At 48.2% G+C, this 11,592-nt stretch overlaps 1 protein-coding gene across 1 annotated transcript; it reads right to left on the minus strand.

The window, feature by feature from the left end:
* Nucleotides 1-41: 41 nt before the first annotated feature.
* On the minus strand, nucleotides 42-9,550 carry efhc1 (EF-hand domain (C-terminal) containing 1; the record flags this gene model as incomplete). The annotated part of the gene is made up of 10 exons (XM_084483811.1): nucleotides 42-94; nucleotides 381-545; nucleotides 746-959; nucleotides 1,133-1,273; nucleotides 2,870-3,096; nucleotides 5,176-5,368; nucleotides 5,697-5,846; nucleotides 6,203-6,490; nucleotides 8,268-8,489; nucleotides 9,488-9,550. 10 exons carry the CDS (start codon nucleotides 9,548-9,550, stop codon nucleotides 42-44), a joined length of 1,716 nt encoding a protein of 571 aa, XP_084339937.1.
* Nucleotides 9,551-11,592: the final 2,042 nt, after the last annotated feature.

Consider the following 11,592-nt stretch of genomic DNA (forward strand, 5'->3'; position numbering starts at 1 on the left):
CTGCAGCAGGCCAGCTACTAACACTGCAGGGCCAGGGGACGTCAAGCAGCCGGTTCTTGGCCCTGTGAAGACGGCTCTACAACTCCTTGGTTCCCTGAGAGAGAGAAAAATACTTTGATTAGTTTTTGTTCTCGGTTTAATTTCAAGGTGCTTGATAGATTAAAAACTTGTATTGCTGAACCGAACAGGGAGTTCATTTATCAAGTGAAAACACCAAACATTTGCTAATGAGTTAATACTTTTACATTTTCCTAGCTTTTCTCTCCAAAAAATACACAAATGTAAGACAGAAACTCGGCTCTGGAATTTGGAATAACCCCAAATAGTAATATAAATCATTAATTGCAGCCTGAGTTTTACTTCTGGAAGCGTGTCTGTACCGTGTTCCTCCTCTGGTGGGTTGGTGCCCGTCCCCTGATCTGGATGCACCCCCAGCCTGTTGCGTAAGGACTCCAGCGTGTGGCTGGGGATCTGGGCGGCCTGCGACTCCAGGTACTTGAGCACATAGTGGTCAGCGTCGGTCAGCACAAAGCGATGGCCGAAAACTGAAGCCCAGGGAAGAAATAACAGAACAGGGTCACACACATCCCTCAGGTCTTGATCAGGTAGGTCATCCAAATCATATAACAGACATTCAATCTACATTTAGCTGATCAAGTACTGCATTGGCCTGTGCGGTAACGCCTCCGTTCCAGAGGAAGTCCACCGGCCACTAGGGGGCGATGATTATGAGGACGGCCCTCACCAACTACTGTGGCTCCGATGGCGAGGTCCGCGGGCGAGTAGAACTGGGGTTTGTCCGCCTCAAAACCCGGCTTTGGGACGCGCGTCTTCTCCAGGAACTTGCCCGCCATGATCCCCGAGTTCCTGGTGGGCTTCTCAAAAATGCTGATCATGTTGCTAGCCAGGAAGTAGGAGAGGATGAAGTGCCGGCCCTGGTCATGGGGGTTGTTGGAGTCCTGTGTGTGGGGAAAGGAGGGGGAGTGGTGAAATAGTTTTGTTACGATTATGAAAATAGTTGAAGGAACTAAAATGCAATAAAAATAAAGGGGCATGCCCTAAACCATCTGCAGTTGAACATAAGTAGAAACATTGTGTACACACGCACGGCTTCCGTGACCTAAAGACTGACCAGCCTTGCGATGTATCGCAGAACTTTATGGTCGTTCTCCAGCATCTTTATCAGGTCCTTCTTGGGGGGCTGAGGGATCAGGTGCAGACAGTTCTGGAGAGAGTCCTCCAGAGAACCAAAGCCATTGTATGGAGGAACCTCCTGGAGGAGAGGACAGGAGAAAAGAGGAGAGGAGAGGAGAGGAGAAAAGAGGAGAGGAGAGGAGAGGAGAGGAGAGGAGAAAAGAGGAGAGGAGAGGACAGGAGAGGAGAGGAGAGGAGAAAAGAGGAGAGGAGAGGAGAGGAGAGGAGAGGAGAGGTGAGGGGAGGAGAGGGAGGAGAGGGGAGGAGAGGAGAGGACAGGAGAGGAGAGGACAGGAGAGGAGAGGAGAGGAGAAAAGAGGAGAGGAGAGGAGAGGAGAGGTGAGGGGAGGAGAGGGAGGAGAGGGAGGAGAGGAGAGGAGAGGAGAGGAGAAAAGAGGAGGGAGAGGAGGAGAGGAGAGGTGAGGGGAGGAGAGGAGAGGGAGGAGAGGAGAGGAGAGGAGAGGAGAGGAGCGGAGAGGAGAGGAGAGGAGAGGAGAAGACATGGAGGAGAGGAGAGCAAAGGAGAGGAAGGAGAGGAAAGGAGAGGAGAGGAGATGGAGGAGAGGAGAGGAGATGTGAGGAGAGGAGAGGAGAGGAGAGGAGAGGAGAGAAGAGGAGAGGAGAGTTGAGGAGAGGGGAGGAGAGGAGGAGAGGAGAGGAGAGGAGCGAGGAGAGGAAGGAGAGGAGAGGAGAGGAGATGGAGGAGAGGAAAGGATAGGAGAGAGAAGAGAGCAAGGAGAGGAGCGAGAGGAGAGGAGAGGTGAGGGGAGGAGAGGAGAGAAGAGAGATGAGCGAGAGGAGAGGAGAGGTGAGGGGAGGAGAGGGAGGAGAGGGAGGAGAGGAGAGGAGAGGAGAGGAGAAAAGAGGAGGGAGAGGAGGAGAGGAGAGGTGAGGGGAGGAGAGGAGAGGGAGGAGAGGAGAGGAGAGGAGAGGAGAGGAGCGGAGAGGAGAGGAGAGGAGAGGAGAAGACATGGAGGAGAGGAGAGCAGAGGAGATGGAGGAGAGGAGAGGAGATGTGAGGAGAGGAGAGGAGAGGAGAGGAGAGGAGAGAAGAGGAGAGGAGAGTTGAGGAGAGGGGAGGAGAGGAGGAGAGGAGAGGAGAGGAGCGAGGAGAGGAAGGAGAGGAGAGGAGAGGAGATGGAGGAGAGGAAAGGATAGGAGAGAGAAGAGAGCAAGGAGAGGAGCGAGAGGAGAGGAGAGGTGAGGGGAGGAGAGGAGAGAAGAGAGATGAGCGAGAGGAGAGGGAGGATAGGAGAGGAGAGGAAAGGAAAGGAGAGAGGGGAGAGCAAGGAGAGGAGCGAGAGGAGAGGAGAGGAGAGAGGGGAGAGCGAGGAGAGGAGAGAGGGGAGAGCGAGGAGAGGAGAGAAGGGAGAGAGGGGAGCGAGGGGAGAGAAGAGTTCATCAACTCTTTGAACATCAACAAGTTAACCATTTTCAGTGAATTGGCTTCTGGGTTCCCATAGTCATTCATAAATAAGCTCTTCAATTTGAGAGAAGGAAGGAAAAAAAATATCTAAGGTGTGCAGAAAAAAGTTCAATTAAAAATTTTCAAAATTCAATTTCCCATAGCTTGCATGAATTATAATCCACTTTAGCAGAGTATTTTTGAACAGGTTCACATTTCAAGACAAACTGTACATGAAACACATCCACAAAACAACAGAGTGTATCCCACCCTCTCGGTGTCCCAGGCCGCCTCCTCCGCCCTGGGCGGCTCCACGCGCTCCACCTCCACCTCGGGGTGGTTGCTCTGGAGGTAGCTCTTGGTGAAGCCGTCGCAGTCGTACAGCCGCAGGGCGCGGCCCATCAGCCTCATGGTCTCACCCACCCTGAAGTCCCCGGGGGAGTAGTACTCCTGCACCTCCTGGGGGGAGACCTCCAGAACGCAGCGAGGGAAGGGCTCTAGGAGGGGGGAGACGAGGAATTATTCTGACTGTGTAATCGTTACATGTTATTGTTTACCATTTTTGATTGGTAATGTCATTTTTGATAAGAAGATCAAAAGGTTTGAAAAATCAAGAAAGGAAAACTAGTTTGAGTGACCCTAGTTTGAGTTACCACCATTTTAGAATGGTATTTTGAAGTCATAATCATATCAGGATATCTGTCAATATTGTGTAAAATGACCCATGTCTCTTCGTACTGCCTAGCCTGAACCTGTGTCAGCAGAAGTGACCCCTCAATGAGGGCGCCTGCATCTGATGTCGGTTCATTCAATCAGCCGGAATGAATCTGCGGTATTACGATTACGAGTTACAGAAAGGGAGCAGCTCCATGCATGAAAGCAGTCCATCAGTCAAGATGTATTTGAATGCAGAAGAACAGAAGTATGGTGTTGATTTATTACTACCATGTTGTGATACAGTGATTCCTCATTCTGAAATAAGATTATAGCTTGAGCAGGATCACAATATAAGGTTTGAAATATGTAATGTTCTCCATGTTTCCGGCACCATGGCTTTCTGCCTAGCACTGCTGATGTCTTTGGAAGCTGACCAGGGCTGGCCTGGTCCATCTTTGTTTGGGAGACCAGATGGCACTGGTAGGAGGGCAGTCGGGGTGCTCCGCCCTCTGGCCTGTAAAATATCCCCCATTTCCTCAGGACTGAGACTCTGTCCTGAGGCACCGTCTTTAGGAGGAGACGTTAAACCCAAGTTCTGTGACCATGTTTAATGACCATGGTAGTGTTCTCAAGTGGAGGGGCACTAACCCGGTGTCTTGGTCCAATTCCCACTTAGCTCTAGTTCCAACATGGCCACCTAATGGCCATGTTGTCTCTCATTGTGTGTATTTGGTACATGGTATTGTACATGGTAAGATTCCTCACCTCTGCACTGGGTTAGGCGGTGTGGTGGGTGCACCCATCACACATGGATACATGTGATGTTTGTATATTGCCCAATTCTAGTAGTGGATTGTTTACTACGATAATTTCTTCTTTTTTGTTGTAGTTTAGGACATCTATAATATGGTATAACACACTACAGGGTTTGGTTGATCTATCGTTTCCTTCTTGATCTTCCATGGTAGGGATATACTTTAATAAGCAGTGTATACCTATGCTTGCCCATCTACTCTGCCAGTCATGCAACTCCTCTGATGTGTGCAAACTAAATACACTAATGTAATAAGTACCAGCTCAACTTGCCACGACTTGCGGCATGACTTGGTTTGGTTCCAGGCACGTCACGTTTCCATCTAAAAAAGTACCTATTCAACGTGGGCAGGTCATAGAAAAGAACCTCTCCAACATGGGCGGGTCGTCATTAGGTTTTAATCCCGGGAGACGGGATTCCCGGGAAATCTGAATCTGATCAAGACTATTTCCTGATTCCCGGGAAAGGTTATGATGGGTAATAAAATAAAAAGCGCAATGACTGCGCGTCTATTGTTGTCATACGGTAACGTTGATCGAGGCGAAACTCGAGCCCTGGGAAAGGAACGACACTAAAACGAAACAGCAAAAAGCTGATCCGTGTCCCCCTCGGGAGTGGGTCCGTGGACTCCAGCCACGCCGGACACACACAACCACGCCAGACACACTCAACCACGCCGGACACACACAACCACGCCGGACACACTCAACCACGCCGGACACACACAACCATGCGCAGCCTAACTCTAGCCCCGGGAAAGGAGCGACACACACGGAGAAACGCAGATCCGTATCCCCCTCGGGAGCGGGTCCGTGGACTCCAGCCACGCCGGACACAACTTAACTTTGAGTGATTATTCCCGTATGCAGCCGCTGGCCAATCAGTGGCCAGCGGCCTGTTTACGTCATGCAAAAGTACCAGCTCCGCTCGCTTGGAACCTCGACGGTGGTGCTACTAAAAAAGGTACCCGGTACCAGGTACCAGGTACTTACTTTGCCAATGAAAATGCAAAAAAAGGCGAGGCGAGTGGAGGCGTTGAGCCGGTACTGTCGGTGGAAAAGGGGCATAAGTCGCCTGCTTACGGTCGGAGCCGACCTCCACTCACCGCTGTCCTCTCTGATGGTCTTGGGCAGCCGCTGCCTGCGCATCAACACGGGGAAGGGGTCCCTCCCGCTGTTGGCCTGGTGGACCTCCCGGATCTCCACCGTGTCGTCCACCAGGTAGTACTGGATGTTCACGGGCCGCGTCTCCTTGTACATGGTGTCCTTGTCGTCCCAGAGGGCAAAGAACCGCAGCACCTGGGAGAAGGAGAACGATTAGGGATGGTGGAACCAATCAGGGATGAGGAACGAGGATCAGGGATTGGGAACCAGGATCAGGAACCAGGATCAGGGATGGGGAAGGAGGTTCAAGGATTTGGAACGAGGATCAGGGATGGGGAACAGGGATAGGGAACGAGGATCAGGGAGTCAGATAGGAGAGGGTGTATCATCATCATCTCAGGGTAGATAAGGTTGGTCTGTCAATGATAAATAAGAGAATAAGAATAAGAGTTGTATTTCCATGAAAAGAATGGAACTACGGTGGTGTCGGTAAGCAGTAGGCCGTTTTGGAGACAGCTGTTACCTTGCGGTCCATGGTGAGGAACTGCTTTTGGTGGTCGAAGTTGGAGGGCGAGACGTAGGAGCGCTGCGGCGGGGCGCGGTGGGAGGTGTAGGGGTCGACGGGCATGGGCTCAGGGTCATTCACCAAGATGCCTTCACTCTCCAGGAACTCCTGGGGATCAATGACCCGCATCAGCACCACAAGAAGATCATCTTTTACATCCTCATGCCTATATACGCCTTTACACCATTGTTGCTTATAAATGAAACAGATTGAGCGCTGAAACAGACAGACAGTCAAATGGAAAGACATATATACACAGAGACAGACAGATACTGAGAGACTGAGAGCAATGAGACAAGAGCCGACGGATAGACAGATATCAACACAGACAGGTACAGGCAGTCAGACACAGCAAGGCACTGAGAGCGAAAGAAAAACAGACAGACAGGCAATTTGAGACAGAAAACCAGAAACAGACAGACACCCGAAGGCAGATGAATCCTGCTGACGGTGAGAGGCGTTACCCGCGTGAAGGCGTCACAGTTGGTGATGCGGTAGAGCACGCCGTACACCTCCAGGTCCAGGGCCAGGTTGAGGTCCTTCCAGTGGTAGGGCACTCCGCAGTCCTTCCTGGGCAGCCGCTGGCGTTTGATCAGCTTGCCCTGCGGCAGCCCCGAGTTCTCCACCGCCGGCTCCATCACGCACACGCTGTCGTCCTCCAGGTAGTAGTAGAGGACCACGGGCCGCACGCGGTACTCCTCGTCCGGGGAGTGGAGCACGCGCTGCTGGAAGTAACCGTGGAAACGCAGCACCTGCGGCGATGTAGAGGGGCCGAGGGGAGGGACAGGAGGGGGCGGGGGTGGGGGGGTTGGAACCAGGATAAGGCCGCGGTTCGAGCGTTTGACTCCCATCGAGTCCCAATTTCTGCAGTCTAAAGGGCTGATTATGGTTCCACGTTCACGCAACGCAATGACCAGGCATACGCTCCGACGCAGTCGTGAACCTTTATGGTTCTGCGTCGGGTTTTAGTGAGCGGACCAATCACAGCCCTTGCGGCTGCGTCGCCTCGACGGAAGGTTACAATTTTTGGGAGACGCACGTCAGGCCCTTGCGGTGGACGCAAGGAGGGTCCGCAAGGACGTAAGGGGTCCGTAAAGCCTGATTTACTGTCGCGCATGAGAGAACGTGCGAGTCGCACATCAGGCAAAATTGCGGTCACGTGACGGTCACGTGCCCCACGCACGGGCTGTCGCACCGCCCTTTTTAAGGCGCGTCTGATGGCTCGGATCCGCACGATTTTTGTCACTTGGCGTACGAGTGGACAGACAGACCGGAAAAACCACAGAGAGCAAGAATGGATGATTTCAAAGGAAGAGTTGCTGAGCAAGTGCACCTCTACAGTCACATGAACACGGCTGATTTGCAATGTTTGCAATGTCCGATTTTTCTCTACTCTATTTCTACATTTGCACTGTTTTGTGTGTATTTTTGAACTGTGTAGTTGATTGCACATTGCAGGCTGATATGCAATGTTTCCCCCCCCCCATTTTTCTCCTACTCTTTTTCTAATTTTGCTCTGTGTGTATTTTGTAACTGTGTGGTTGATTGGACATTGCATTTTCAACATTGTGTTTTTGAACTGTGCGTCTACGTCTATGCACAAAATAAAAACATATTTTGGAATGTACTTGCTTCTGTTATATTCAATTTACTTGTAGTAGGTTACAAAAACGTTGTCTAAGCACAGGTGGTAGGCCTATATGTCAGGTGATCATACTGGCTATAGAATCTATAAGCACTGGACCTCTGTTCAGGAGAAGACTGCACCTACTGGCGTGTCTCAGATCCGCAACTATATATGCTTGCAGCGTGATAGTGGGCGTGAACTCACGTACGGGAAATTGCGTACGGGCGGGCAATACGCGACTGTGCAAAACTCAGGGGTGTCAAACTCAAACTGTACAGCGGGCCAAAATTGAAGTCTTGGACCAAGTCGCGGGCCAAAGTCGTTGACGTGCCAGTGTTACTGCACCAGGACTCTGAAATGCGATATGCCGGTGGGCCAGTTCTGATAGACATTAGATATTATTTGGCGGGCCGGATTAAATTACACTGCGGACCGGATTAGGCCCACAGGCCATACGTTTGACACCCCTGGCTTAACTCCCTTGCGTTGCGTGAACGAGGGACCATAATCAGCACTTAACTGTTTGCCTCTTGAGCAAGACGCCTGACCTCTACCGGGCTCTTACAGACATGTATCTGAAGTGACGGAGTCGCTGTGGATAAAATAGTCAATTAGCTGCATTCCCATTGTTTAACCTGTGGCCACTCCAATGACAGATTCATGTCCAACTAATCTAAGACTCATGTCTCCCATTCAATACAGCATACTTATTCATAGTGAATAATTATTAGGGCAGCCCCCAGGTAAGCAGGTGTTTGCTCAAGGACACCTAAGTACCCTTTAGAACCAGCAACCGTCAAGCCTACTGTGTGCCTCTAAGTTACCTAGAAAACCCACCAGCCTTGAGATCGTCAAGAAGGAGCAGACGTGAATGGATATAAGAGTGGTGTGTGTAGGGGTACCTTCTTATCCAGGGCTACGTGAGCCGGGATGAACTCCACCACGGGGGCGTGGCTGGATGGCTCTGTGAAGAGAGCTAAGGTCTCACTAGACAGCTCATTGGTGTAGTTGTAGGCAAGCTCTTCCGATTTGAGGGGATCTTGTCCAATGCCGACAGTGGGAGGCCGGGGCAGAGCAAAGCCGTTGTTATAGGCCAGCGTCTGGGTCCGGTGATACGCAGACTTCTACTCACAGAGAAAAAATAGAGTTGTGGATTTGACAACATGTTAAATATTGTTGTAAATGTTTGTAAACAGAATAAGTAACAAATAATAAATATTCTGAGTAAACTAAATGATTTGAGCTAATAAAAAGAGGCTAATGCATAACATTAGCCTCTTTTTATCAGCTCAAATTAGTTCAGGTTTGGGAACCTTTTCGGTTGACAGAGCCATACAAAAATAATTAGGTTACTTTAAATTGTTCTGAGAATAGAAGAAGAATGTTTATAATTATAGTTCAGGCAAATGGTCCATTTGCCTGAAGAAGACCCAACAGTGTCGAAACGTTGCTGTGAATTTTTTATTCAATTAATATGGGAGCTTAAGCAGTGCTGCGGACATTACATTTCTTTCACTCTATATTACTTTATTTGTCCTGCACCTGGCCAGATGTGCACACAGCTATTTTAAAAAATATATATAATTATAGTTCAACCTTTTTGAGGAGATTAATTAATTGCAAATAGTCATGACCTGGAATAGTCAAGCCTGGAAGAATGATACTTGTCATATCCTACTCTGATTGTAGATTATGGTCTTTAGGTGAATAGATTATGCATTGGTAGCTGTGTGACTTTGTCCAATAAACACGTGTAGCAGTTTACATATCAACTTTTCTTTTTCTCTTAAATGAAGTTTCAATTCTATTTCTATTTAGTTGGTCGGCCAATATGCAATCACTGAAAGAAACACGCTCTAGTAGTTATTATAAGACACATGGCCCATAGCTCTGTTGGTATGAAGACACATGGCTGTATCCTCTATCACAATATCCTCCACAATATTATATATTTTAAAAATATTATGTTGCCTATTTCTCAAATATATATAATATAATAAGATCAAATAAATCCAAGTCAAATAAATAATTGAAAGCATTTGTTCGGTCCTTAGATGTTAAAAGAGCCTCTGGTCGGAACAGGCAGTGACCAGCCGACTGCTGAAACACGTATTTAGGCTACCGTCATGTCCCGGAATGAGTTCCCCGGTAGGAAGGGTAATCCGTGACGAGCGTTGATGGACATGGTCTCGGTATTAAAAAATGAAGAAAGAAAACGCGTTTCTTTCGGTCCCAGGCCGCTTTTCTCTTTCTGCTGACCAGCGCCTACAGCCTCCCGTGTGTGTATGGTGTCCATGGGAACAGGCCCATGGCAACACTCGCCTGTATAATCCAGAAAACAAACAGTGTGCAGAGATACGGCAGGTAGTCTGTCAGCAGCGGTGCGCACATTTCATTAGTGGTTAACATACTGGATGCATTAAGGTGGTTGATTGAAGTTTACTTAATACTTTTTTGACCGAATCACTCGTCTAGGTCTAATCACACAAATCCTGTCCATACATTTTAGGCATATGATAAAGCTCACTTCGGTACCTATTATGAGTAAATCTTCCAATAAACAATGGAGAATAAATGCAGGTTTAAAGTTTCATTGGGAGTGACGAAATATGCATACTACCACTTGGCCACTAGAGAGCAGACTGGTTATCCATAACATGTTGTATCATCCTGCTAGCCTTAGTGGGGAGATACAGGTCGTGTTGAGTGTGTGTATAGTGCATGCGGATGGGGAGTGGGCAGGTTTGCAGACAGTTATGTATTGTGTAGGACACCGTACTGAGGAGGTCTTAATAGAGGCAGACAGATGCTGCAGTCTGCGACGTTTTGTATTATAAAATAGGTAAATATGTTTTGGGTACAATGTTTTTTCTGATTAAGTCTTTCAGTAGCATAACTACAGGAAAAGGTTATGGATTACACATACTCATTTTTATATGTTTATTTTAAGGGTTACTGGTATGCCTAAGAAATTGCCCAGAAGTGCATTAAATGGACAGACCCTCGTGGATAATGTGTGTAAAGCACCATTTTGGTCACTGCTGACTTGACTAATATGGAAAGTCTGACTGCCTATTGGTATGGATGTAAATGTTATTAAACATCACATTGTGTACCTTTCAGTAGGCACTTGCATGTCTGTCTGACAACATGTCACGGGACGTATCCAAATAATTGCACCACTTCCCTCTCTGCCACACTTACCCCACGCCACATCCCAGTACAGTCCGCCACCTCCTCTCCCCTCCCCCTCTCCCCTCCTCCTCTCCCCTCCTCCTGTCCTCACCCCACCTCCTCACCCCTCCTCCTCACCCCTCCTCCCCACCCCTCCTCCTCTCCCCACCTCCTCTCCCCACCTCCTCACAGCTCTGGGTGTGTTCACAGTAAAAGTGCAGCTGTGATTTGACGAGATTCAGCCCAAAACAGGTGTGTGGTTTAATGGTGGCTCCAGGCATCTTGTAGGGCCTTCGAGTGCCCTCCAAGCACCTGATGATAAACCATTTACCCCCATATCACCAACATATTCTTTAATTCAAATATATTCTGTATTCCAGAAATATAAAATCAAAACATTTGTTAAAGCTACTTGTTTGTCCTTCTAGTATAATTAACAATTATTTGGCGAAGTGAATAGTGGGGAACAGGCCCACTGCTAAGCTTTTGGAGGCCCTAAGCATAATATGTCATCATAGAGTATCAAAATAACAGCCTCAACTGCAGCATCATCAGTAATATATAAAGGAATATATAAATAATATATAAGTAATATAACAAACTTTTTTAACAGCAGCATTACAATATAATAACTGCATGCTCCAAAGATGAACGAAAATAATTATGCACATGAATAAGGTATAAAACGAAGTCATCAAAACACACACACACACACACACACACACACACACACACACACACACACACACACACACACACACACACACACACACACACACACACCTAACTATTTGTCACACACCAAAAAACTACCTCAAAGTACAGTATTCTCCTAATCAAAAATATTTTCCCTACACGATGCAGGACTCCTGATAGTGTGCAATACTAAATTGCGTGTGCATTCTCAGCAGCTGCAGGAGGCTTTACAAAGGTGCGAGACGACTTTTCCTGGGAGCAAAATCGCTAATCAAGTCATCATAAGACACCCTATGCGCCACTTAAGTGCCACTTGTCCGATTTTTGACCGTAGATAGGCGTATGTTTTAATGAGTT

The sequence above is a fragment of the Micromesistius poutassou genome, assembly GCF_964030765.1.
Source record: "Micromesistius poutassou genome assembly, chromosome: 19".
Taxonomy (NCBI): domain Eukaryota; kingdom Metazoa; phylum Chordata; class Actinopteri; order Gadiformes; family Gadidae; genus Micromesistius; species Micromesistius poutassou.